General features: G+C 37.0%; 2 protein-coding genes across 2 annotated transcripts; one reads left to right on the top strand and one right to left on the bottom strand.

Annotated features, from left to right (window-relative positions):
- The first annotated feature begins 64 nt into the window (after nucleotides 1-64).
- LOC108205915 (autophagy-related protein 8f) lies at nucleotides 65-2,864 on the top strand. Its single transcript, XM_017376040.2, has 6 exons — nucleotides 65-254; nucleotides 745-805; nucleotides 889-944; nucleotides 1,802-1,854; nucleotides 2,348-2,466; nucleotides 2,547-2,864. The coding sequence occupies exons 2-6, from the start codon at nucleotides 769-771 to the stop codon at nucleotides 2,636-2,638; spliced, it is 357 nt and encodes a 118-aa protein (XP_017231529.1). The 5' UTR covers nucleotides 65-254; nucleotides 745-768; the 3' UTR covers nucleotides 2,639-2,864.
- A 4,384-nt stretch (nucleotides 2,865-7,248) lies between these two features.
- LOC135152249 (uncharacterized) lies at nucleotides 7,249-7,566 on the bottom strand. The gene has a single exon (XM_064092101.1). It carries the CDS (start codon nucleotides 7,564-7,566, stop codon nucleotides 7,249-7,251), a length of 318 nt encoding a protein of 105 aa, XP_063948171.1.
- Between the last annotated feature and the right edge of the window lie 20,149 nt (nucleotides 7,567-27,715).

The raw sequence follows: 27,715 nt of genomic DNA, 5'->3' as shown, positions 1-27,715 counted from the left end.
ACAAGTGAGTGAATAAGATCCAACGAATCGGTCTTAAAAAGGGGCCAAAATAAATTATACAATTGAATGGGAGGGAAAGTACTAACAATGAAGAATTGTGTAGTGACCACGCATAAATAGATACAGATATACACAAAGAGTCGTATATATATAGTTACCTTCTCATTTCATCCAAAGCGCTATCTTCCAATCCAAAGCAGACCCTCTTCATCTCAAGCAATCATTCTCATTAAGTTCTATCGTCCTTAAGAATTGTAAGTATTTTTTAATTCAATATGTGTATAATTCTTGTTTTGTATGTTATTATTACAGGATCTTTGTATATTACTTGTGGGTTTTTAGTTTTATCACGTTTTTGCCTGTTGGGTTGTTTTAATTTGTTGTGAAGGTTGTTGATTTTCATGGGTTTGATTGATTGTTCTAGTTTTGAGTTTTGATCTTGTTTTGTAGATGGGTTTGGCTCAAGTCAACTATGTGAGTAGATACATATATTTATATTTATATCTATGTGTGTGTATGGATTATATATGTGTGTCTGAGTTTTTTTTTTCATGGATGGTTATTGGGTGTAAAAACAATCCATGGAAATCCGAGTTGAATACACCCCTAAAATTGGTGGTTGGTTTTTCATTTTAATTATTAAAAAATCTCTTCTTTTTGATGATTTTGTAATGAAAATTATGTCTTTATTCAAAAATAGTAAATGGGTATTTAGATTTTTTGGGATGTTTCTTGTTTGTCCAGTTATCCTAGAAAGAAGGGGTTGAAATGGCCAAAAGCAGCTTCAAGCAAGAGCATGAATTTGGTAACTTTTTCTTGACTTGAGGTTCAGCAAATCAATAAGTTTATACATGTGGATGATTGTTGTTTTATATTTTTACCCTTCAGAGAAGAGGCGTGCTGAAGCTGGAAGGATTAGGGAGAAATATTCAGACAGAATCCCAGTGAGAAAATTTTATTGATATCAGTAGTTTTGGGGCTTTTTCTTGTTTGTAACATGTCTATTTCTTAATAAATTACATTACTATTTTGTCTGTGTCTTCGTGATTGTTTTCTCCTATTATCACTGCCGATATATCTGTGAACTAGCTAGTCAACATATTCAGCTAATGAGGACTGGATGGATACTAGTGGTTAATGATCAGCAAATGCTTTGCATGCTCATTGTAATATAAAAAGCCTGTGTTTTTAGCTGATACCTACTTCTATTAATATCAGCACCTTGGCTTTTTTTGAGAACGCCTACCCGCGAAAGGACTAGGTGATATTGGGAAGATAGTGTCTGCCAGAACTATTAAGAACTATATTATGCACAAGATTTGAAGTAACAGAGCTAACAAGGTTCCACAAACATATCTAGGCGTTTGATTACAGTGTTTGACAGTCTTGATGACTGCTTTAGCAGAAGCAGCTGATGTTTAATATTTTAATGCCATAGTTGCTGGAGTTTCCAATTTTCTCATATAATGCATTTCCATGTTTTCTTAAAATAAAGCTGAATGCATTTTACAGAGATACCAAAGAGTTGATGCTGAATTGCTAATGTTTTATATTTAAATATATGTGGTAAAACATGTTTTTACTCTCTAGACATGATGATCTAGTTGAAATATCATGCTGATATGCTGCACCCATTGGATTTTCACCCTTGATAGTTATTTTATTTTTTTAGTAAGACATTAATTACCTCTGTGTTCCACAGAATTTTAATTATCTGGCTTTTACATACTATGTCTAATCCATAAACACTACCAGGATACTGCTTTTGTATTTATCTTTTTCTTTTTCCTTCTATGAAAAGGTGATTGTGGAGAAGGCTGAAAAAAGTGATATTCCTAACATTGACAAGAAAAAGTAAGTGATGTTTTATGTTCCATGTATGTCCTTCCCAATTCTGTTTATCAGAGTAGCAAATTACACTTTCCGATGAGTGACAATTGCCACAAAATTTGATTATTAGCTGCAATCACTAAGAAAAGGTTTTTTTAGAATTCGGTAATTTGCTTTAGGCCTATAAACCTGGAATGAAAAGGCCATCGAGAAAGGTTGACAAAGTTAATAGGCAATATGTAATAAAATCAGAAGTAAACAACACAATCTGATGGAAGTTGTTGAGTTGAAAAGATAAATAAATTGTACTACTTGACCTTGAGTGCAACCAACCTTATTCCAATTGTAATCTAGTACCGGTTTCGTGCACCTAATATACAACTTTACTCTTTAATCTTTTTTCTTTATCAATTTTTACTCTGGGAAACTGGTGCAGTCTAAATTTAGGGAACTGGCTGGAAGGCTGGTTAAGTTGGACTTGTTAGCTAACCTGTTTGTTCTGACTTAAATGTATTAGATACCTTGTTCCAGCTGACCTGACTGTGGGGCAATTTGTTTATGTGATTCGGAAAAGAATCAAATTGAGTGCTGAAAAAGCAATATTCATCTTTGTGGATAATGTGCTCCCACCCACAGGTAAGTGCATCCCTGGTTGCACAGCTAGTAATATCGGTCTTTGTTTTATTTTAACTAGTTAAAATATTTGTTATTTGCAGGAGCAATAATGTCCAGCATATATGATGAAAAGAAGGATGCAGATGGCTTTCTCTATGTCACATATAGCGGGGAAAACACATTTGGCTACTAGATCCTCTGTTGTTACTCGTGTCAGTTCATTCTATCCCATCTCATCATCTTATGTTTCGATGTCACCATCGATTCTATCATTATTATGCTGAATAATCTGTTACAGAATTGGCAATAATCCAAGTTACAAGACTGGCAGTAACAATTTGTAAATTTCTAGTTTGTATATAAATTGACTGAATTATGTTGGTTTAATTAATAATTTAACTTCTCTTTTCCCATGATAACCTGGTGTTTTCATTTGTATTTTAGTTTTGGTTTGCAGTGTTCACGAATTAGAATGTGTGCACGGAGAAATTAATCATAATAACTTGGATTTTTTTTGAGGTATTCGAGACCCGCAAGCCATGGCGCATTGGCCTGGATCCCGGATGATCCAAGAAAATCCAAGCTGCATCTCGAAACCTTCTTTTCAAAGAGGGAAATCCAAACTTCACTGCATCTGCCAATCTTTAAACTCGTCGGATAAAATTGAATAAATGATCATATATAAAATTATATAATATATATAAACACTCCGAGAGGAGTGTTTACACCCTCGTTTTATTGCATGCTGAAACCTTTGGTGGCAATGTCACTAATATTTACATACATTATGAAAAAGTCGTCACCGGAGATTTAGCAAAAAAAAAAAGAAAAAAAAGTCGTCACCGGTATTACAATTACAATATATTATACGAATAGAGTAAAGTTCTCGATCTTTTTTCTATACCACAATATTTCTGAACAACAAACAAGTTAGAAATTATGTTCTAAAACGTAAGCAATATGCATGATGATTAATTTTATAAATTGTAGAACAAAATTGTAGAACATATTAAACATATTATAAAACATAGCGTTCTGCGATTTATAAAAGTAATTACTATGCATGATTACGTTGTAAAACGCATAATTTTTAACTTGTCAGATGTTTAAAAATATTGTAAAAATAAAAAAAATTAAATTTGAAAGCACTGAATTATATTTTATTCAATATTGAAGAATGAAGACCAAAGACTCCAATGAAAGAGGACTCCAGGAAATTAACTCTATACGAGTATGTTAATGAGTTAGCTATTTGAGGCTCCCTCATATTCAAAGCTGAATTAAAAAAATTAAAAATCTGACCGATAGAACAAGCACGATAAGAACGAAAACCAATCCAAAGCTATATTTCTAATTCACACGAGTAAATGTCGTATGTTCGAAATAAGTCTCCTGCAAGTCCTGTGTATTTGACTGATATGCAAAGAGAATTTTCGAGTTTGGAGACTTAAAATGATCGATTCGACTCATTAGTCGTTATGATATAAAATCAACCCGAGTACAATTTAGAATTGTTTGGATAATCTTAAATTATGAGAAACGTACTGGTTATTGGTATTCAAAATACGTGGAGCTGGACTAGAATATAGTTTCAATGCAGCAGCCATTCGATAGAGAATTTCCTGCTTCATTTGAAGAACTCTCAGGTCTACTACTACAGATCATTGATTCATTTTGCAGAAGGATGAAATTAAAAAAACTTAGCAATGCCTATCACACCATCTTTGGCTCATCAAGAACAATTTCTTCCTCATCCACATCCGCGTTTTGGGCGTCAGACACCAACCAGACATGCTACCCATCCGACAATTTCATTTTCATCAATGCTATGATCTGGCCACATCTTAAATGTACTTTTCATGTGATGTGTATTTATCTGGAGGTGTTTGGTTCATGGTTAATGAGCCTGGTTAACGAGAATGGAAACCTCATACCCATACATTGTGTTTTGATTAGCAAAATTTTTGTGTGGAATGGGAATCTCATTCCCTATTGGAGGATAAATTATTCCTTCCACACTCCTTGGGTTACTCTTTCCCATAACCTCCATTCCCTTACCCCTCATTACCATGCCCGATTCCTAATCCCATTCCCACCAGCCATTCAAACACCCCGAAGTCTATGATTCTATGTCACAGATTTGTGCACCATTTTCATAATTGATCTTACTTAGACTGGGATGGCCGAATTTTTGAGATTAATTATGTGTCAGGTACACACATACATGACCACATACCATATCTCACAATTCTATTCATGAGCTAAACACAGTTAAATTAACTCGACCATAGGTCAGTGACACAATCCTTGCACTACACCACCTGAGTCCTGGCAAGAATGCCAATCTAGTGTTGCTCCCAGACCGCTGCAACTAGATGAATTCTAGTCACATGGGTCTGATGCATCATAGACAAATACAATTATACATCAAAGTGCTATTCTGGTTGTTTTATAAGTTTGGAGCCAAGTAACACGACTACACATCCAAACGAGCCTTATAAACCACCACATTTATAGCTTCAACGAGATATTTAAAAACATTTCTGCCCAGAAAATCACTCACCAATTAAGTGTCAAACAAAAGTCAAGATCAATTTCAGGGTCCTGAAAGCAGAATATCACTAAAAAATTATAATGCATTCCAATGCATTTACCAATTTGCAAGGGCAACGATTAGGTAATTTCCAAACTCAACATTTCAATGCATGATCATATATGTGCAGAGCTGAACTATCTAAACAGAATTCCTATAGATGACCCCTGCAACTACACGGCTTGAACTATTTCATATTTGTGCAAAGCTGAACTATCTTGTCGTGAATTATGTATCAGACATTTAACAATATTTTAGAAGATGAGCTTGTTTATGATCCATATGGCTTCTGTCCCAGTCATTTTAGTAATTGTCAGCTGCCTTTTATAAATCTAGTGCATGGACAAGGTTTGGGACTGAGTGGTAACCAACTCCATTGTTGCCTGGCTCTACGCCTAGAGTAATGGTGCGGAATAATTCAAAGGCACCACCTCCAGCCAACTGTGGTTGTCCTGTGAGTATTCTTAGGTCCACAACATGCTCCCATTTCCTTAAAGGTGCTTGGAATTTCGTCCAGTTTGTTGTTTAGAATTAAATATCCTCACCAATGAATAAATTGCCACTACAAGAAAAAAGTTAATATACATCAGTTTCTGGCCGATGTCTTTCATTTTTTCGACCGATGTTGATGTCGGTGATGTCTATTCTAGACATCGTCCAGAAACTGATGTCTTAACCTTCATTATACATCGTTTTTAACTGAAATTCAGATGTCTATGTCACCTTTTTTATAAAATATATTACTTATAATTAAATTTATATTAAAATTACCTGCATTTTAAGCCATCAAACATATAATTACACTAAGTAGTTAAAGTCTTAGACATCAACTTTTACACAAAAAAATGATTTCGATTTTGTTTTAAACATCACCTAATACTGATGTCTATTTTTCTTTGCACATCAGTTTCCTAAAAAACCCTGATGTCTATTCTTCTTTGCACATCAGTTTCCTAAAAAACCTTAGAGTCATTGCCGAATGGGTGAGCTTCAAGGGTGTGGCTTGACAATGGGGGCATTACACCTCCTCAAGACCACTCCTTTGCCCAAGCTTTAAGCCACCATGATTCCAACTCTAGATTCACATGAATCAAAGTTGAAAATCTCGGCTTGGTGACATGCAAGAACTCAAACTAACCTTAAATGGAAGCTTGTGACTAGGAGATGATTTTTCTCTCTTGGATGAGTGGTAAATTATGTGTGTATATGGAGTTATGAAAAGAAATATACAAGGGTTTTGGGAGGGGGTTTCTACTCAGCTGAAATGAGAGAGAGGGAGGAGAGTTTGGTGGGTTTGATTTTGTGTGTAGTGTAGGAAATGATGAAGTCTTATGCTATTGACTAGACTAGAAGTGAGTGGATTTGGGTAGTTACAAATCTATCCTTCTAATGGCTTTAGGTGAGAATGCATGCAAGGTTTTAGTGGTAATTACAAGAGTCAAAGAAGGTGAATGGTCGGTCATGCCCTTGGACCCTATTCTCCACCAAAATGCATGCAAGGGTACTAGTGTAATCTTATAATTATTAAAAGTATGAATAAAATGAATTGATTTTAATAAATAAACTACAATTCCGTAAATCATCCAATTAATACTATAAATACTATGAGATTTTACAAGTTTAACAAAATCATGATCGGAAATTTTGGGCAAAGAAATATTTTTAAAAGCATTTTCAAGTATTACACTCTAATATATAATCTATGTAATAAAAGAATTTACACACAATAATACACGTAATAATTCACAACGAAACGACTTTGCACTACAATTATATACGTATATCATATCACATAATCGCTCGTATTAAAATTTACCACTAATTACGAATATCTCTACCATTATTAAATCGCGTAGCCGCAACTATTAAATTAACACCGAATCGTGCAAGATAATTAATCGCGTAGCGAAATCTCTCGCATATGACTTTCTAAACAAGAAATAGAATCTAATATGCCATCAAGTCACGTATAAATCCCAATTATCACTAAATCGCGTCACAAGAAATCTTACTCGCGTACAAAATATATCGCGTAGAAATTATATTAGTGATACTTGCAATACCACCTAACATGAAAATATATATACACTTATTTAACGATTCCACGTATACGACATAATGACATAGAATATAAGTATCGTGCTTATGACTTAGTTCGAAATTACCGGTTGTTACATCCTCTCCCCCTTATAGGATTCTGTCCTCAGAATCTATGAGAATAATTGAGGATATCGATTCCGCATATCAGACTCTAACTCCCAAGTGGCTTCTTCTACCTTTGGATTCCTCCACAACACCGTTACCAAGCTTACTGATTTCTTCCTAAGCTTCTTTTCTTGCTGGTCTAGTATTTGTACGGGATGTTCTTCATATGACAAATCAGCTTGAATCTCCACTGGTTCACTTTCCATCACATGATTGGCGTCCGGGTTATACTTCTCGAGTAATGAGACATGAAACACATTATGCACGTGCTGATATTGTGGTGGCAAGGCTAACTCGTAGGCAACTTTTCCAACTTGGTTCATGTTAGGTCCTATAAACTCACTATATTAACTTATATAGTGAACACAATCAATAACACAATATGACAATATAAGAGATTGAAAGCAGTAAACTCTTATTCACAAAGCTTGAATGGTTACAAAAACTCTCTCAGTGATTTATATATTATCACTGAGAGCTGCTAGGGTTCTTTAAAATATACTCGATAACTCAACTCCTATAGAGTAACCCTAATCTGTGTTTATATAGACACAGTTACGAAATCAATCTCTGATTTGATATCCTATAAATCAGCTATGTATTCTATCAATCAAAGATTGCTACTGTTTTCTGTTTAGTTTCCATAGTCAGCAAATCACTCCTCCGCTTCTATCCTTCCTTGAAGTATATCCGCTTCTGAGCTCTTTCCACGTGTAAACTCTGATGAGCCTTGACTATGTAAACTCTGATCAGACTTTATCAAACTCTGGTCAGACTTTATTAAACTCTGATCAGCTTCCAGCTTAAACTCTGATCACTCCTGTTCTAAAACAAACTTTAAGAACATTAGTAATCATCAATTATATCTAACAATCTCCCCCAACTTGTGCATAAATATGTTATGTGCAAGTTAACAGATAATTGATGATGTCAAAACAGATAATTCAAATGCAACAGAGTTTAGCTATATAACAGAAAACTTTTAAAACTTACAGATACTTTACTCCTTGGCTTCATAGACACCATTTGTTGTCTTCAAGTATTCTCTGAGGAGTTCCTTTTCAACATCTGCAAGTGCTGTGATCATCTGTCTCTTGATCTCTCTTAGCTCTGGATCTGAAACTCCAGTTTGGTAGATGGCAGCTCTAAGATCATAGATCTTGTTTCTTTTCATGTCCTTGTCCAGCCTAATGTAATAACCTTTGTCAGACTCTTCATTGAAACTAAGAGTACTGATTCCAGCTATTGTTTCTATTTTTGCTGAATTCTTCTTCATCTCAACTAGCTGACGTTGATGGTTGAAGTACTTAGGAATAAAAGGTCCAGCATTCTTGTTTCCTGTTATACCCATCTTCCTTCTGATTTGATCTTTGAGCAGATTTGAGATGTGTTGACATGACTTGTTCTTCACTTGAAATATGTGTGAGACATATCTCAATTCCTCCCAGTGTTTAGCATAGAGATCAGCTTCAATAACCCTAAACACTGTTCCATCAGACATGAAGTAAATAAGAATGTTATCACCTCTGTCATTCTTCACCAGTTGGACTGAATCCAGTTTGTCCATTCTTTCTTGCAATGCTCCAGTCTTGGGTGCACAGAGAGATGAGGGGTCTGTTGACATTGATCCTATACTCTGATCAAATTTTTCATATTTAGATCCTAGTCCTCCTTTATCTCTTCTTGCTTTTCGATGAGAGATTGGTTGAATTGAGCCCTTGTCAAAATTTATCTCAGTCATCAGACTTGGCTTTGCAAATCCTGGCAATGGAGTTGTTGTTGGTTTAAACACAGCTTGAGCCTTGTCAGAGGTTGTGTCTTTCTTTGCTTCCTTATTAACTTGAGTTGTGTCAGAGGTTAATTTCTCTTCTTGTGATTCTGCAATATGAGCTTTGTCAGAGATTGCAGCTTCTGATTTCTTTCCCTTTACAACTTGATCTTTGTCAGAGGTTGTAGGCTTCTTCTGAGTCCAGCCTTTCTCAAGGCAATCATCTACTATGCTTTTGCCTTTGCTTGTATATTCATCTTCAGAGTATACCTTTTTGATTGGTAAACTCTGATCAGCAATAGTAGTTTCCTTGATCAATATCCCTTTTTCTTTTGGCCTGGCAGTTGATTTTGCAGGCTTCTGAATTTGTCCAGAGTTTATAGCTTTAACATGTTCTTTCTTCAGTTCAGCTTCCTCTGCAGCTGAAAGGCATATGTCTAGCCTATTTGTAATTAAAGAGGTACCAACTCAACTCTGATAAGAAGGCAAGGTAAATAGCAAGTACTGTTGAAGGAATCCGTACGAAGAACGTCAAGTGATTTATTGAAATTATATGTCTGAAGAATTTCAGGATGCTGCTGCACACCACTGGAAGAAGTTCATTAATATGTTCAAGCCTCAGTGTACAAATAATCTTTTGTAGCACGTCCAGAAGTTCAGAAGGTATAAAGTTTTAATACTTTATTTATTCAGAAGATTCCATACTATTGTTACTAATGAAGAAGAACTACGAAGACAAAGAATCGACGAACAAGCCACGTCTCAAATGTTTATTTGATAAAGAATATTTAATTCAGCTAGATACAGATGAACCAGACAGTACGTTTGTGTGTCAGCTACTCAGATTAAGTGTTCTGCATCAACTATAAGTGGCCGTTCAATCAAGACAAAGATCTACTGCGTTTAAACATGTCTGGAGTCCCTGCTGCTTGAAGAAAAGAATTATATAAATATTTCTTTAATCACTTCACTTATCAAAATAATTAAATTAGTTGTATAATTTATTTATTAAATTGATTCACCTTCGAATTAATTTAATTTATGAATTTATATGATTAATATAATTAATTAAGTGATTATTGAACATTTATTTAATTAAAAAACAAGTGTTTTAGTCATTAAACACCTCGGTATGTCTTTATTAGTTAATGTCATACCGTGTGAAGTAATATGACTTAAACTGGTGAGATGACATTGTCTAATTATGTCATACCGTGTCTAGCAAAGCGACTTTAGCAGGTGTAATGACTTTCTCAATTAAAGTCATACCGTGTCTATGGAAACTACATCTTCTGGCATGACATATAATGTCATACCGTTTGTCTTTGAATGACATTCAGTGGTATGACTTAAAAAGTCATACCGTGTCATCCAGAATGGCTTTTTCCTTTTGTCCTTATGTCTTGTGTTGTATGACTTAGAAAGTCATACCGTTTGAGCCCTTATGACTTAATATGTCATACCGAATGGTTGTGTATGACTATGGCTAGTTAAGTCATGCCAAAGGACCCTTGAAGGCCAAGGAAATAATGTCATACCGTGTGTGGCAGTATGACATTCCGTTTAAATGTCATTCCTTCCTTCCTTTAGGCATGGCTTTGCTTTGTAATGTCATTCCTAAGCTACTAAGTCATTCCTTTCAATGTCATACCTAGTTCCAAGTGCTTTGCCTATATATATGGCCTCACTTCTTCATTTCAAAGTTGTTCAAGCATTGTAAAAGCTTTCAAGTTGTTTGTAACTTGCAATTGTTATATCCACAGTTTTCTGTGCTTTGATCACTCGGTTGTTTTAATCACTAAACTAGAATACATCCTGTCGAATTTATTCTACGAACTTTAGTGGACATTAAAACGAACCTTATTAATTATATAACGACTTAAAACATTGTTATATTAATTAATTAAAATCTGATTAACAAGTTTAATTCAAATCAGATTATTCCGCCGCGATTTTTAGTGACGATTGTATTCAACCCCCCCTTCTACAATCGTTTCAGGACCTAACAATTGGCATCAGAGCAGTTGATACCATTTTTCCGTATCAGATCCTATACACACTCTGTAACGTCCAAATATTTTTTATTCGAATTAATTTTATTCCAAAAATTAATTCTGATTTAAAATATTTTTCTTTCAAAAATCCAAATCTCATCCAAACACTATTCACTTCAAATCCTTAAATATGAGTACACAAAAGATCAGTAGCATTAAAATCCCACCGTTCAGCAAAGAACACTTTGGCCTATGGAAGAGGCACATGTTCCTATTCCTCCGCACCGCGAACCGAAAATACATCGGGATTTTGGACAAAGGTGTTACTACTCCGATGAATGTCATATTAGCACACGAAGAGGATGGTGTGTTAATACCTCATCAGATCATTCCGAAAGAACTTTCTGAGTACACAGATGAAGAGAGTGAACAGATGAACTTAGATGACGCTCTCCAACTAATATTGGTGGAATCTCTAGATCCAGTAATGTACAATGCTGTTGTTAATTGTACGAACGCCAAGCAAATCTGGGATACGTTAGAGATTATCAATGAAGGCTCAGAGGAAGTTAGGGAAAACAAGAAAGAGATACTGATGGCTCAGTATGAACAGTTTGGTTCTCATCCCGGTGAAGGGATTTCAGAAGTATTTATCAGACTTAATAATTTGATAAATAATTTAAATCTGAATGGGAAATTCTACGACAAGAAAGAGGTCAACATGAAGTTTCTCTTAACCCTTCCCGAACATCTGGAACACAGAATCACTGCCATCAGGGAAAGCAGAGATCTGAATGAGATTTCTCTGGAAAGACTCTACGGAGTTTTGAAAACTTATGAACTGGAGCAAGTTCAGAGTAAACAGAGATATGGCTGGGGTAAAACACAGAACCATTCGAGAGCTCTAGTTGTTGAGTCACCTATACCGGAAGAAAAGAAGGATGTTGTTGTTCCTTCTAAAACCACTCAGGAGTTTGTTGTACCTGAGATGGGTCAGACTGCTTCTTCCAGTGGTGACGAAGAGTTCTATACAATGGAAGAGCTTGAACAGTTAGAAGATCAATCTCTATCACTGTTTGCCAAGAAGTTTGGAAACATGAGATTTCGGAAGAACCCTTCCTATAAATACAAACCTACTGTTAGTAAGTTTCAGAAGGGAGGCTATTCATCTTCAACAAGCAAAGGAGGATACAAGACTGGGATGGTGGACAGAAGCAAGTTCAAATGCTTCAATTGTGGTGAACCTGGACACTTTGCAACTGAGTGCAAGCAGCCCAAGGTTCAAGGAAAGAGAAAGGATTCGTATGATGAGCTGAAGCAGAAGTATGATGCCTTAGTAAGAAAGCATCATGGTACTTCTGGAAGTCAAAGCTTCAAGAGCAAATCATATCTAGCAGAAGGGAAAAGCTGGGATGATACAGATAGTGATGAAGAAGAGCAGATTGGGAATGTTGCTCTCATGGCTGATGCTGGATCATCTTCACCTCCTCCTGCTGGAAGCTTTCAGGTAGATCCTACATGCCCTAAACTGTTTATGCAATTAGGACTTGAAAGAGATGATGCTATTAAAAAGTTGAAAGCTGCCAATCTTAAAATTGATACTTTAGTCTTAGATATTCATGCTTATAAAATGAATGAGATGAAAGTATTAAAACCTAAAATAGAGCAATTGACTATGGATTTAGGATTTCAAAGTGCTAAAGTCAAAGTTCTAGAGAAAGGTGAGATTGCTTTAAGACTTCAGCTAGACGAAGAGAAAGTGAAATGTAAAGCCTTTAAGGATGCCTCCATGATAGTCAAAGAACTTAATGATAAACAAGAGATCAAGAGAACTGTTGGAATAGGCTTTGACTATAACAAATCTGTAGGTAAGGCTAGTAACATTACTCCCTTTAAGAAGAGTGCAAAGGAGAGAGGAATTCCTTTTGTTTTGAAAGATTCCCCTCAACCTTTGTTTAAGGCCTCAGAAGCTGAACCTCTGTTAGAAACTCCTGTTGTCATTAAATATGAACTCAAACAGGAAGACCTTAAAATGAAAGAGAGTAATGAGAAGAAAGATGAGATCCCGACATCACTGAAACCAATCAAAGTGAAAGGCAATGTTAGGTTGCCTAAAGCTGGTTTAGGTGTCAACTCTGAAAGGACCAAATTCAACAAGCCTAATAGTTTTGTGAACAGTAAGAACAGAGATAACAGATGTCATTCTACTGAGAACTTTAAAACTGTTAACAAAGTTAGAGTAGAATCTGTTGACGTTCCTACTGTGATGACTGATATTCCTGTTGCTCCTACATTTGATTCATGCCATAAATTTTGTGGTGTTGATAACTGTATGCTCTGTGCTTTCAATACTATGTCTGCTTATTTTAATAATTTGCATGCTAAAAATGAAAACACGACACCAAGACAACACACAAACCACAAGCATGCTAGATCAAAGACTGCTAGTCCTCCTCGTGTTAGGAAGGAGACTTATGTTCCAAAGCCTAAAACCAAGGTTTATAAGGCTGTTGTTAAGGAAGTAAGTTCAGTCAAATCTGAACCAAGTATCAGTCCAAGGGGCTCTGTTGTATTACCTAATAGAAATCAGTTCTTTAAGACTGCCGGACCCAATCAAGTGTGGGTCCCAAAGACTGTCTAATCAAGTTGTCTTTTGCAGGGTGCCAGTGGAGTTGTTCGTGTTACCTGGGTGCTTGACAGTGGAGCGTCAATGCACATGACTGGCAATAAATCCCTGCTGGAGGACATAAGAGAAGGAGCTGGCCCTACAGTCAGTTTTGCTGATAATAGCAAAGGTCGTACTGTGGGATATGGCAAGTACAAAATTGGAAGGATCATCATAGAAGATATTGCAATAGTTGAAGGACTTCAACATAATCTCCTAAGTGTCAGTCAATTCTGTGACAAAGGATATTATGTTCATTTTGAAAAGGAGATATGTATCATTAAACATATCAAGGATAAGCGTCCTTCACTATGTGGCATAAGAAAAGGCAATATATTCGTAGCTGATTTATCTTCAGGACCAGGAAACGAAGTTCACTGTTTCTACGCCAAAGCGTCTGCTGAAGATAGTTGGTTATGGCATAAGAAGCTCTCACATCTCAACTTCAAAACCATGAACTCTCTAGTCAAGAGAGATCTAGTGAGAGGGTTGCCTTCCCTGGAATTCTCAACTGATGATCTTTGTGAAGCTTGTCAGAAAGGAAAAGCGAAGAGAGCATCTCACAAAGGCAAAACCATCAATACCATTACAGATCCACTTCATTTGTTGCATATGGATCTGTTTGGCCCTGTAAATGTTGCATCCATTGATGGAGGAAGATATGCCTTGGTTATTGTGGATGACTTCTCAAAATTTACTTGGGTTTACTTCCTGGCTTCTAAGGATGAAACCCCGTTGACAGTGATTGATCATATAAAGTTAGTTGAATTGGATAAAGGTGTGCCAGTCAAAGCTGTAAGGTCAGACAATGGCACAGAGTTCAAGAATCAAACTCTAATTAACTTTTACTCTGAAAAGGGAATTAGAAGGCAGTATTTAGCACCAAGGACTCCTCAGCAGAATGGAGTCGTCGAAAGAAAGAATCGTACATTGATCGAAGCTGCAAGGACTATGATTGCTGAAGCAAAGCTTCCTCTGTACTTTTGGGCTGAAGCTGTGTCTACTGCCTGCTATACCCAGAATAGAACTTTGATCAACAAGGATCATATGAAAACTCCATTTCATCTGTATAACAACAAGAAACCTTATGTCAAACATCTTCATGTATTTGGAGCCAAGTGTTATGTTCTCAAGGATGGTGAAGAGAACTTGAACAAGTTTGAGCCAAAGGCATCTGAAGCAATTTTTGTTGGTTATACAAACAATGCTTATAGAGTTTTTGTAATTGATACTCTGTCAGTGAAAGTTAGTGTCAATGTAACATTTGATGACACTAAACTACCAAGTTTACAATCTGCTGATCCATCTGAATCTCTGAGGTTTGACAACTATCCAGATTCTGATTCAGATGATGATGTGCCACCTGAGGTTGCAACAGGTGATGACAACAATGATAATGATCCAGGCAATGGTGGAGGAAATGGCAATAATGCTGGAGATTCCACTAATGCTAGTGGTGGATCATCAAGTCAACCTGGCAACAGCTCAGGGGGAGCTGGTGGATCAACTAGTCATACACATCAGCCTAATGATGATACTGCTGAATCATCAAGGACACAACTTCCAAGGGAAAGGATTTGGAGCAGAGATCATCCCTTTGATCTGATTATTGGTGATCCTGATGTTGGTGTAAGGACTAGAAGTGCTACGACAAATGAATGTTTATTTTCTGGATTTCTATCTCAACTAGAACCAAAGAAAATAGAAGAAGCACTTGCTGATCCTGATTGGGTTCTTGCCATGCAAGAAGAACTCAATCAATTTGAGAGACAAGAAGTCTGGGCCCTGGTTCCAAGACCAAAAGGAAAATCTACTATTGGAGCTAGATGGGTCTTCCGTAACAAGTTAGATGGTGATGGCATTGTTGTGAGAAACAAAGCCAGACTGGTTGCAAAAGGTTATTCTCAGGAAGAAGGAATTGATTACGATGAAACCTATGCTCCAGTTGCTCGTCTTGAAGCCATCAGAATATTTCTTGCATTTGCTGCACACTCCAACTTTAAAGTTTATCAGATGGATGTGAAAAGTGCATTTCTGAATGGAAAGCTGGAAGAAGAAGTATATCTGGAACAGCCCCCTGGCTTTGAAAATCCAGAGTTTGCTGATTTTGTGTACTTCCTATTCAAAGCTGTCTATGGACTCAAGCAATCACCAAGGACATGGTATGACACCCTCTCTGAATTTTTAATTGAAAATAAATTTACTAGAGGTGTCATAGACAAAACTCTCTTTTACAAATTGCATGATAATGATATGATATTTGTTCAAATATATGTTGATGATATTATATTTGGTTCTACTAACGATAACTTGTGCAAGAGATTTGCTAAGTTGATGCAGAGTAACTATGAGATGAGTATGATGGGTGAACTGTCCTACTTCCTTGGTCTTCAAGTAAGCCAAAAGGAAGATGGAATATTCATTTGCCAATCAAAGTATGTCAGAGATCTTCTGCGAAAGTACAATCTAGAAGACTCTTCTCCGGCAAAGACACCCATGGCCACTGCCACAAAGCTTGACCAGGATAAATCTGGTAAGAAAGTTGATATCACAAGCTATCGAGGTATGATTGGCTCTTTACTTTATCTTACTGCAAGTAGACCAGATATCATGTTTGCAACATGTTTATGTGCTAGGTTTCAGGCTGATCCTAAGGAATCACATCTTATAGCCGTCAAAAGAATCTTTAGATATCTTAAGGGTACACCTGGTTTAGGTATTTGGTACCCTAAGAATACTGGTTTTGACTTAACCGGCTATACAGATTCTGATTATGCAGGTTGCAGGATTGACAGAAAGAGTACGTCTGGAAGTTGTCAATTTCTAGGACGTCGGTTGGTTTCCTGGTACAGCAAGAAGCAACACTCAGTGTCCACTTCTACTGCTGAAGCTGAGTACATAGCTGCTGGAAGTTGCTGTGCTCAGATTCTCTGGATCAGGAATCAATTAAATGATTATGGTATTTCTGTCGACAAAATTCCAATATTTTGTGACAACACCAGTGCCATAGCCATTTCAAACAATCCAGTGCAACACTCCAGGACCAAGCACATAGATATCAGGTATCATTTCATTCGAGAACATGTCATGAATGGTACTGTGGTGTTACATTTCGTACCCACAGCTGATCAGATTGCAGACATCTTCACTAAACCACTTGATGAATCCACTTTCTCTAAGTTGGTTTGTGAGCTAGGGATGTTAAATATGCCATGATTCTCTTTGTATATATTTAATATGTATTTTATATATTATTATATATTTTTTTTCTGTGTAATTATATCTATTTTATTAGATTTTATATAATTGTTTGTAAATTATCTGATAATTTTATGTGTAATTATGCATGTTCATATCTGTCTCCATAATTTTCTAAGTGCTGCATACTCCCCTGTAATATTTTCTGTGCATTTAGATAATTATATGTATTTATTTTGTATTTTTCAAAATTAATTAAATATAAATACTTATGAATTTAACTTTAATTCATTAGATTTTTGATTAAACGTGCAAAAGGTTTTATTGTTTTTAATTAATCAAAAATCATAATATTCCATTTTGTTTTTATAAAAATCTGTTTTTATAGGGCGGTATGACTTTCTTAAAGAAAGCCATACCGGCTGCCTTCTTTACATAGTTTTTTTATTTGTTTTTTCTGTTGTGTTTGTACGGTATGACATTTTTTTTTAAGTCATACGGCTCAGTCTTGTTCCATACGCCTACAAAACTCGGCATGACTTCTCTTGAAAAAGTCATACCGAGGTTTATAAGTCTGCCAACAGCCAACGGTATGACATTTCAAAGAAAAGTCATACCGCTCGCTCGAGAATGTCTTTCTCAAGAGTTCGGTATGACTTTACTTGAGAATGTCATACCGACCCCTGTAACCCATATGACTTAAACGGATAATGTCATACCTATTCCTTTCATCTCCTACACACAACACACAGACATATACACCGACCTCCATTGTTATTGCCTTCGATTTTTTCAAGTTTTTGCATCAAAACTTGCTGGTTACTTTAATTCAAGCCCATAAAGCTTGCTTGTTACTGATTTATCACGAAAACAAGTCGAAGTGCTGCCCGATTTCGTTGAGTTCCGAACCCCGAGTCACCGAGTTGAACCGAGTTGCTCCGATTCTGATCACTTCTTGCCCGATTCCGTGATCCTGTGATTGTACTTTGCTTATTTCAGTTGATTTGTGGCAGTTTTGGGTTGTTTGAGTTGAAACCCCTTTTTCTTGATTTTGAAATTAGGGTTTCCATAGCTTTATTTGGGGATTTTTGGACTTAGTGGAGATTAAGGCATTGTTTGGAGATTATTTTGAGCCATTTTAAGGATTAATTAAATTTTAATTCGATTTTACCCATTTAAATCGAATTATTAATTAATTAATTAATTGATTTATTTAATTATTAATTGAAATTTGTGAGATATTTGAACTTATTATCTTTAAAAAAAAATTCTCACTTACTTCAATTTTTAATTTTAAAAATGGCCGGTCGTTTTGTTATCGAGGAGACTAATTTGAATGGATTTTTCGACCCGGAAGCTAGTTTGGCTCGTTTCAGACCGTGGGTCCGTTTTCTGAACAGTCAGTCGCTTGTCAGCACTGCTATTACAGCCTCTGCAGAACTTCAAATTCAACCGATACAGGCTTTCTACTCTTCAGCATTAAATACTACGTTGTTGGATAATTATCGAATGTCTGGAGAAGTACATGGGGGACGTACCATTCACATCAACTCTGATGATGTGAATAGGATACTTGGATTTCCGAGGGAGAATTTTGCTGAACTCCCTACTGAAGCTGAACTCACCAATTTCTTCGAGACAATATTATATCAGGGAGAGATCAATTTGCCTAGGATGTTGAAAGGAAATCTGAAGCCTGAGTGGGACCTCTTCTTTGACACTTTAGCTAAAGTGTTTGCTCCGACCACTCGCAAGAACTTTAATGTCATAACTTCTTTGCTTCAGAAGATTGGGTTCAGTATTGTCTATAATCGTCCAATCAACTTTGGTAAGCTTATACTGCAAGCCATTATTTCCAAGTTGGGACCGCTAAGGAACAGATCTGTTGAACAGAACGCGAAGGTTGCATGCTTTTATCCTCGCTTTATCATGTTATTTCTCAATGATAAAATGACTGACGCTGAGAAGGAACACTACTCTAATTCTCCTGTGGCACCAGTTCCTCGTGCCTGTTCCAAGTTGATGACTCAGTTGGATAATAAGAACAAATTTGCAGCTATTCCACTAATCACCACTCCTCACATGCTACAAATGTTCAATGCTCCTCTTCAACCATATCAACTTCAAGTGGCTCCTGCACCACAACCACAACCACAACCACAACCACAACCTCAACAGCAGCAGCAGCAGCAACCTCAAGAACCTCAACCCCTGCAGACTCAACAACCTACACAACACCATCAACAACAACTTCTACAACAACAACAACAGCAGCATTCACCTCAACAATCCCAAGAAGCACAATCTTCACACCACTCATCCAACCACTCATCATATCACTCCCCCCTCCATCAAACAGAACAATCTAACCCCTCATTTGAAGATCAAAATTTGGATTATGATCTCTTCGAGCATCAACCATCTTCATCTGAACCTCTCCCACACCAAACACAATCCCAAATCATCCCACAAACACAATCTACCTCACAACCCCTTCCCTCTGATTCTCTAATCAACCCAGAGCTGCAGTCCTTTCGTCAGGATCTACAGGTAGCTCAGGTACTTTCTAACTTATCATCTAATTTTAATGTTGATACGTCAGATTATGGTTGTGATTTTGTTTGTGACCTTGATTTTGTTTTCCAGCCTACCAGCAATGAACCTGACAACACACAGGTTCATAACCTAGCTGAAGATTCTCTTCAACAAATATTCGTTTCTCCAAACACATCAACCAACACTTCAATGCAACCTGTTCGTAAAGTTGCGAGGAAACGGAGTTCGAGTAGTTTAATGAATAAACCCACAGCTCTGTCTCCCTCAAAGAAGCAAAGGGTGGAAACCTTGGAGACAACTGTAGCCTCATCTGTGCCTTCCCAACAAGGCTCAGATTTTGAAATGGCAGATAAACAGTCTCTGGACCCATTCTCTCTACAGGATGTGGCCATTGAAATTGATCGTCCGGCCGCGGTAACTTGTACAGAGTCAAGCACTGCGCTAGCACTCACGCTAGTGCCAGACCAAACAGATACACAGGTTACTATGTTTACTGAGTGCACAGATTTTCAAAATCAATGTATTATTTATGAAAACTTTGCTGATCTCCCTTTATTTTCTGATCAGGCGGAACTTGGCAGCGTGCAAGTTAATCTGCCCTCACAGGCGTCCGGAGGACAATTTGTTCCTCCACTACCTTTGCACCCATCTCAGGGGACATTGGTAGTATATACAGGTACAGCAGGAAGAGTGAATGAACAGAGTGATGTAAGGCAAACACCGAGCGATACACATGCACGTGAGGCTAGTGAAACAGCTTTGAGTGTACGTGAGGTGAGCGCACACACTAACCCTGCTCTGTTTGAGGAACAAATGGCAAAGCTAAGAGCTGAGCTTGCCAGAATGATTGCTGAGAACGAGAAGCTCAAGGGTGCACAGTTGGTGACCCTGGAACAGAAAACTGAGGAGAGGCCATCCAGTTCTTACAGGGATGAGCTTAAAGAGGAAATCCATGAGTTGGCTGTTGAAATGAGGTCTAATCATGAGCTTTACATGTCCAAATTTGAGACCATCGACAGCAAACTAGATCAACTCCTCAGAAACTCCAACAAGTCTGATGATCAACCCTCCGGAGAGGATCCCTCAACTAAGGGGGAGAATAGAGAAGACAAAGGTGACAGGGATGATAGAGGCAATAGCTCAAATCAAAGCAACAAGGAAAATACCACTTCTGGATCTGCCCCTGACAAAGAAACTCATAAGTCTAAAGGCAAAGAACCGTTACATCAGTCCGACAATGTTTTCAATTCTGATAGTTATGATGACTATCCACAGGATATGGATGATGATGACATCTTCGATGCTACCTATCGTCAAGCAGAAGAAGAAGAAGGTAAATTTGATGAGGGTTATTTGTTTCAGGATGAAGAATCTGTTGACCTAGAACATGAGGAGAATGTCCGGAAGTTCAAAGCTGAAAATGAAGCTAGGAAGCGTAAGCTTCGTGATTTCCAAAAACTTCTAGAGGACAAGTTGATCACAGAAGAACAAATCAAGATTGAGAAACAGAAAATCTATGATGCTGCAATCAAGCAGAAGAATCTTGATATAAGGAGAAAAGAAGGAAAAAGCTGGGACATTGCAAGAAGAATCTTTAATGGACCTCAAAGGGAGCCTTTCGACGACAAAAAGTTCTTATCTCTGATCTATGATCTTAGAGAGGTAAACCCTGACGAGGATGTCTTTATGCATGCCTTTGCTTTGGAATTAAATTATGTGATTGTGGGGGTCAACAATTTGCTAGAGCAATGGGAGCTAATTGTCTATACACAGAGGAATGGTTCTTTCAGACTATCTGTCGAATCTCTGAAATCATTCTCTGTATCTGAGCTCTGGGTGCTTCGGAATAAGGTAAAGCGCAGCTCCAACCTGAATGAACTTCTTCGTGACAAACTGCTGGAACAAGCTGTATTCAACAGTCCTCAGGTTGTCAGGAATCCTTACTGTGTTAAGTTCGTTCACAAGGAGATCTTCAGCACTGTCTATCTCAACGAAGAAGCCTTGCCAAAGTATCCAGCTAAACAACTTGCTCTTGCCTCCACTCTTTTAAGAACCAAGGGCTTTGCTTCTAAAGCTAAGTCTGATGCTGATGATGTGATTCTTGCTTACTGCACTCGAAAGAATGTTGCTCAATACTTTCGAAGGATGAAAAATGTTACAAAATCTCAGCCATCAGACTTCCGCGAAGACCCTGTGGATTTGGAAGTGCTACATCAACTGGCTCTGGCAAAGGAACGAATGAAGCGTGGTGAATCCACTACATCTGAAGTGCCAACCAGGGAAGAACCATCAACTCCTATCCTTCACACTTCTGATATCGAAGAAGGAGAAGTTGATCTTTAGATTCATTAGGAATTTGTAATATATGTTCAGTAAGAACATCCTTTTGTAATCTAATGTAATCTTTTGAATTCTGGTGAATGTTTAATGAAATACCAGAAACTTTTTGCTATTTACAATTCATGTTTAATCCTTTGTCTTATCAGTTAGTTGAGTTATCCTCTCGATAATTTGCATGTTATGTTAACAAACAAATAGGGGGAGATTGAAAGGCATATGTCTAGCCTATTTGTAATTAAAGAGGTACCAACTCAACTCTGATAAGAAGGCAAGGTAAATAGCAAGTACTGTTGAAGGAATCCGTACGAAGAACGTCAAGTGATTTATTGAAATTATATGTCTGAAGAATTTCAGGATGCTGCTGCACACCACTGGAAGAAGTTCATTAATATGTTCAAGCCTCAGTGTACAAATAATCTTTTGTAGCACGTCCAGAAGTTCAGAAGGTATAAAGTTTTAATACTTTATTTATTCAGAAGATTCCATACTATTGTTACTAATGAAGAAGAACTACGAAGACAAAGAATCGACGAACAAGCCACGTCTCAAATGTTTATTTGATAAAGAATATTTAATTCAGCTAGATACAGATGAACCAGACAGTACGTTTGTGTGTCAGCTACTCAGATTAAGTGTTCTGCATCAACTATAAGTGGCCGTTCAATCAAGACAAAGATCTACTGCGTTTAAACATGTCTGGAGTCCCTGCTGCTTGAAGAAAAGAATTATATAAATATTTCTTTAATCACTTCACTTATCAAAATAATTAAATTAGTTGTATAATTTATTTATTAAATTGATTCACCTTCGAATTAATTTAATTTATGAATTTATATGATTAATATAATTAATTAAGTGATTATTGAACATTTATTTAATTAAAAAACAAGTGTTTTAGTCATTAAACACCTCGGTATGTCTTTATTAGTTAATGTCATACCGTGTGAAGTAATATGACTTAAACTGGTGAGATGACATTGTCTAATTATGTCATACCGTGTCTAGCAAAGCGACTTTAGCAGGTGTAATGACTTTCTCAATTAAAGTCATACCGTGTCTATGGAAACTACATCTTCTGGCATGACATATAATGTCATACCGTTTGTCTTTGAATGACATTCAGTGGTATGACTTAAAAAGTCATACCGTGTCATCCAGAATGGCTTTTTCCTTTTGTCCTTATGTCTTGTGTTGTATGACTTAGAAAGTCATACCGTTTGAGCCCTTATGACTTAATATGTCATACCGAATGGTTGTGTATGACTATGGCTAGTTAAGTCATGCCAAAGGACCCTTGAAGGCCAAGGAAATAATGTCATACCGTGTGTGGCAGTATGACATTCCGTTTAAATGTCATTCCTTCCTTCCTTTAGGCATGGCTTTGCTTTGTAATGTCATTCCTAAGCTACTAAGTCATTCCTTTCAATGTCATACCTAGTTCCAAGTGCTTTGCCTATATATATGGCCTCACTTCTTCATTTCAAAGTTGTTCAAGCATTGTAAAAGCTTTCAAGTTGTTTGTAACTTGCAATTGTTATATCCACAGTTTTCTGTGCTTTGATCACTCGGTTGTTTTAATCACTAAACTAGAATACATCCTGTCGAATTTATTCTACGAACTTTAGTGGACATTAAAACGAACCTTATTAATTATATAACGACTTAAAACATTGTTATATTAATTAATTAAAATCTGATTAACAAGTTTAATTCAAATCAGATTATTCCGCCGCGATTTTTAGTGACGATTGTATTCAACCCCCCCTTCTACAATCGTTTCAGGACCTAACAGCAGCAATCAACTCCAAATCCAATTTAGCTTCTGGATTCTCTTGTTCAAATATCAGTCTAGCAAGTTCTTCATCAGTCATTGGTTTATCTGATCCAGCCACTGGTCTTTGCTTTGATCCAGATGTGACATTATGTGTTGGAGCTGGAGCAGACTTTGAGCTTTGCTTAGACAGTGATTTTAAACTGTCAGAGTTTGAAACTCTTCCACCAGTTGCAGCTTGAAATCTTTTGTGCTTTGTGAAGTCATCCACATCATCATCATCATCATTTTTCTTTCTTTTCAGAGTTTGAGAAGTAGACTTGCATTTGACTTTTGCTACTCTCTCCCCCTTTTTGACATCATCCTCATCAGGAATTAGTATTGATGTGATCAGAGAAAGTGAAGATTGGATGGCTTCAAGCTGTTTAGACATTGTGGATTGAGTAGCCTCAACAGAGGTCATCCTTTGCTCCAGAGTTTGTTGAGCAGACACCAGCCTTTTCATATCTTCCTTCAGAGGTAGTAAGTTTCTTTTCTTGTCCATGTTTTGAGTTTCAGCCAAACTTGCTACCTCAGTTCTAAGACTATCTACAGACTTTGATGTTTGAGCATGAGCTGTATGAAATGTCTTCATATACAAGACTGTTGCTTTGAGACTAGACATTACATCAGAGTTTGTAATCTTGGCCTCTGCCATAGATAAGAATTCTTCAGCTTTTGGAGGCTCCAGAGAATGCTGGTGACTCAGCCAGAGTTTATCCCATACTTCATTTGGTGGATCAACCTGAAGATCCCTGGGAAGTGGCTCAGAGTTTGTCTTCAGAGTCTGCAGTCTGGCATTGTATTGACTGGTAGACTCCCACTTTTGTTGTTGAAGAGACAGAGGGACTTCATCCTCATCATCATCTTCATCATCCTCATCATCATCAGATGCAGGATCTTCAACATGCTCAACAGGATCTGGAATAACAGTCTCTTGAGCTGCAGATTTTGATTTTGATTTGCTAGGCTCTTCACTAGCCTTAGCAAGAGACTGCAGTGCTTCCAAAGCTACCTTGTCAGAGTCTTCAATGACAGCATCTGACTTGTAATTTTCTGGTGCTGTATCATGAATAATGGCACCCTCAGGCAATTTCAATGGAGAATGAGGAATTGGAGTGGAGGGTCCATGATCAGAGATTGGAGTTGTCCCAGCTTCAGTGGTAACTGGTTCCTCACACCTTATTTCTTCATCTACTTCAGATGATGTAGTAGATGCTGTAGCAGCAGAGATTGTAACAGCTTGAAGAGGATGCACCATCAGAGCTTGAGAAGATTCTGGAAGTGTAGTAGATGGTGCTTGCTCTTCCTGAGTGGTGAAATCTATGATCTCAGTGATGGGTACCTTGGCCTTCTTAGGCTTGTTTTCCCTTCTCTTAAATCTAACTTTCCTTGACTGAGGGCTAGCCTGAGAAGGTTCAGAGTTTGTTGCATGAGAAGGTTCAAGATCATCATAATCATATGTTACATATTTGATGATGTCACAGGTATCTAACTTGTTTAGTGTGCAGAAGCAAATATCAGAGTTTAGCTGGAAATCAGAGTTTAACGACTGACGGCTGGATCAGAGTTTAAGCGATGATCAGAGTTTGCAGGCGGCTGATTTTCAGGAGCATATCTGACTAGATAAGGAAGATAAAAATCAAGAGAGATTGTGCAGATCAGGACAGCAGAAGGATAGCTACTGATTAGATTATTTTAGGAAGCAGATAATTATAAATCAATCAGTAGATATCATGTAACTGTGTATATAAACACAGCTTAGGGTTTACTCTAGATGAGTTATCAATTGAATATCATTCGTGTAACCTAGCAGCTCTTAGTGATAAGTTATAAATCACTAAGAGATTATTTGTAAGCTACTGTGATTTGTGAATAAGAGTTTAGTTGAATTATTCTCTTACACTGGTGTTTTGTCTTTGATTGTGTTCACTATATTATCTTATATAGTGAGTTTATTCGGCCTAACAAGTGGTATCAGAGCCAGCTCTGTTGATATACCTACAGTGAGATCTTAATCACACAATCATGTCTGAGAAATCACAAAACAGTAGATATGAGTCTCTTAGGGTTCCGGTCCTCAGGGCATCTGAATATTCTGTCTGGAAAGTAAGAATGATCATGTTTCTGGAATCTACAGATCCAGAATATCTGGATAGAATTTATGATGGTCCACACATGCCAACAAAGCTCTCTGTTGCAGTGGGAGATGAACCCCAGAAGATGATCCCTAAAGAGAAGAAGGATTATACTCCAGAGGACATCTCATCTATCAGTAAGGATGCAAAGGTGAAGCATCTGTTGCATAGTGCTCTAGACAATGCTATGTCCAATAGAGTAATTGGGTGCAAAACTGCAAAGGAGATATGGGATGCTTTGGAAGTCAGATGTCAAGGAACCAAAGCCATCAAAAAGAACAGAAGAACCATACTCACTCAAGAGTATGAACACTTTGATTCAAAATCTGGTGAATCACTGACTGATCTTTATGACAGGTTTGTCAAGCTGCTGAATGACTTGTCTCTTGTGGACAAAGAATATGATTTGGAAGATTCAAATCTCAAATTTCTGCTTGCTCTTCCTGAAAAGTGGGATTTGAAAGTAACCACTATAAGAGACAATCATGATCTTGAAGAGATGTCTCTGGATGAAATCTTTGGAAGGTTGAAAACTCATGAACTTGAAATGGAGCAGAGGAGCAAACGACATGGTGGGAAACCCAAACCAGTTGCTCTAAAAGTTCAAGAAGAATCAACTGTGAAAAGCAAAGGAAAAGCTCATGTCAAAAAGTCTGATACTGAGTCATCAAACTCTGATGTTGACTCAGACTCTGATATGCCTTCAGACTCTGATGACAGTGATACTGAGATGATGCAGCTGGCAGCACTGATGGTAAAAAGCTTCAAGAAGATGGCTTACAAGAACTTCAACAAAGGGAAGAAGTTCTCAACCAAAGACAGAAACTCTGATAGAAAGGTCTTCAAAAAGAATGAAGGCAAAGAAGAAAAATCTGGAAAATCTGATAAGTCTAAGTACACCTGCTTCAATTGTGGAGAGAAAGGCCACTTTGCAACTGAGTGCAAGAAAGCTAAGAAAGAAAAGGAACAGGCCTTTATCACAAAGAAAGGAAGCTGGGCAGACACATCAGAATCAGAGGATGAAGTCAACTATGCCTTGATGGCAAACATGGACAACAGCACTGAGACTGTTGAAACTAAGGTACCTCATTCCACTCTTGCTTTTGATACTGAAGATATAACTGAGTTAAGACTATTCCTTAAAACTCTGCATGTTAGTTATAGAGATCAGACTTTAGAAAATGGAAGACTAAAATCTGAGATCTTAGATGTCAAGAAGAGAAATGATTATCTTGAAAAAGAACTAGTTCAGATGCTAGAGATTCAGAAGGAGAGAGATGACTGTATCTTTGTTAAAAATGAACTTTTAAAGAGAAATGCTTCTCTTGAATCAGAACTAGTTAAGGAAAAAGAGATAATCAGAACTTGGACTAACTCAGGGAAGACTACTCAGAATATCTTGGAAAGTGGAAACTGGAAGAAAGGGTTAGGTTACTCTGATAAAAATGAAGCTGAGTCATATAAACAAGAAACCATTAAAATTGAAAAACCTAGGGTAGTTCCAGTAAGATTTGTTGCAGAATCAAAGACTCAGGACAAATCAAAGACTGATATACCTAAACAGGTTAACATTGGTTTGATGACTCAGAAACAGCTTAAGCACAAGCTAAAGGAGGTTAATAAAGAAAACAAGGTTAAGGAACCTAGGAAAAATAGGAATGGAAAGGTTGGAATAAACAAAAGCAACAGTTATATGCCTATTCCAAATGCTCCTAGGAAAACTTGTCATAATTGTGGTAATCCTAATCATCTTGCTTCTTTTTGCAGGAAAAATAAGGACATAAATGCTATGTCTCCAAAATCAGAAGTTAAGACTAGGAATACTAGATTTAGACCAGAGAATCCTTGTTTTCATTGTGGTAGTTTATGGCATTCCATTTACACTTGTAAGGAATACCATAGTTTATATTATGATTATTATGAATTGAAACCTTCTTTGAAGAAAAAGATTGATTCTCCTAGAGCAACATCTGTTAAAAAGTCTGTTAGCACAAACTCTGATT

The sequence above is a fragment of the Daucus carota genome, chromosome 4 (genome assembly GCF_001625215.2).
Source record: "Daucus carota subsp. sativus chromosome 4, DH1 v3.0, whole genome shotgun sequence".
In the NCBI taxonomy this organism is placed as follows: Eukaryota; Viridiplantae; Streptophyta; class Magnoliopsida; order Apiales; family Apiaceae; genus Daucus; species Daucus carota.
This window is presented reverse-complemented; position numbering and strand designations above follow the sequence as displayed.

Bases quoted from the DNA above. Each gene is read 5' to 3' on its own strand.
- LOC108205915 (XM_017376040.2), top strand. From the start codon at position 769: ATGGCCAAAAGCAGCTTCAAGCAAGAGCATGAATTTG. The intron at 806-888 runs GTAACTTTTTCT...TTTACCCTTCAG, and splicing joins CAAGCAAGAGCATGAATTTG to AGAAGAGGCGTGCTGAAGCT. The intron at 2,467-2,546 runs GTAAGTGCATCC...TGTTATTTGCAG, and splicing joins TAATGTGCTCCCACCCACAG to GAGCAATAATGTCCAGCATA.
- LOC135152249 (XM_064092101.1), bottom strand. From the start codon at position 7,566: ATGAACCAAGTTGGAAAAGTTGCCTACGAGTTAGCCTTGCCACCACAA.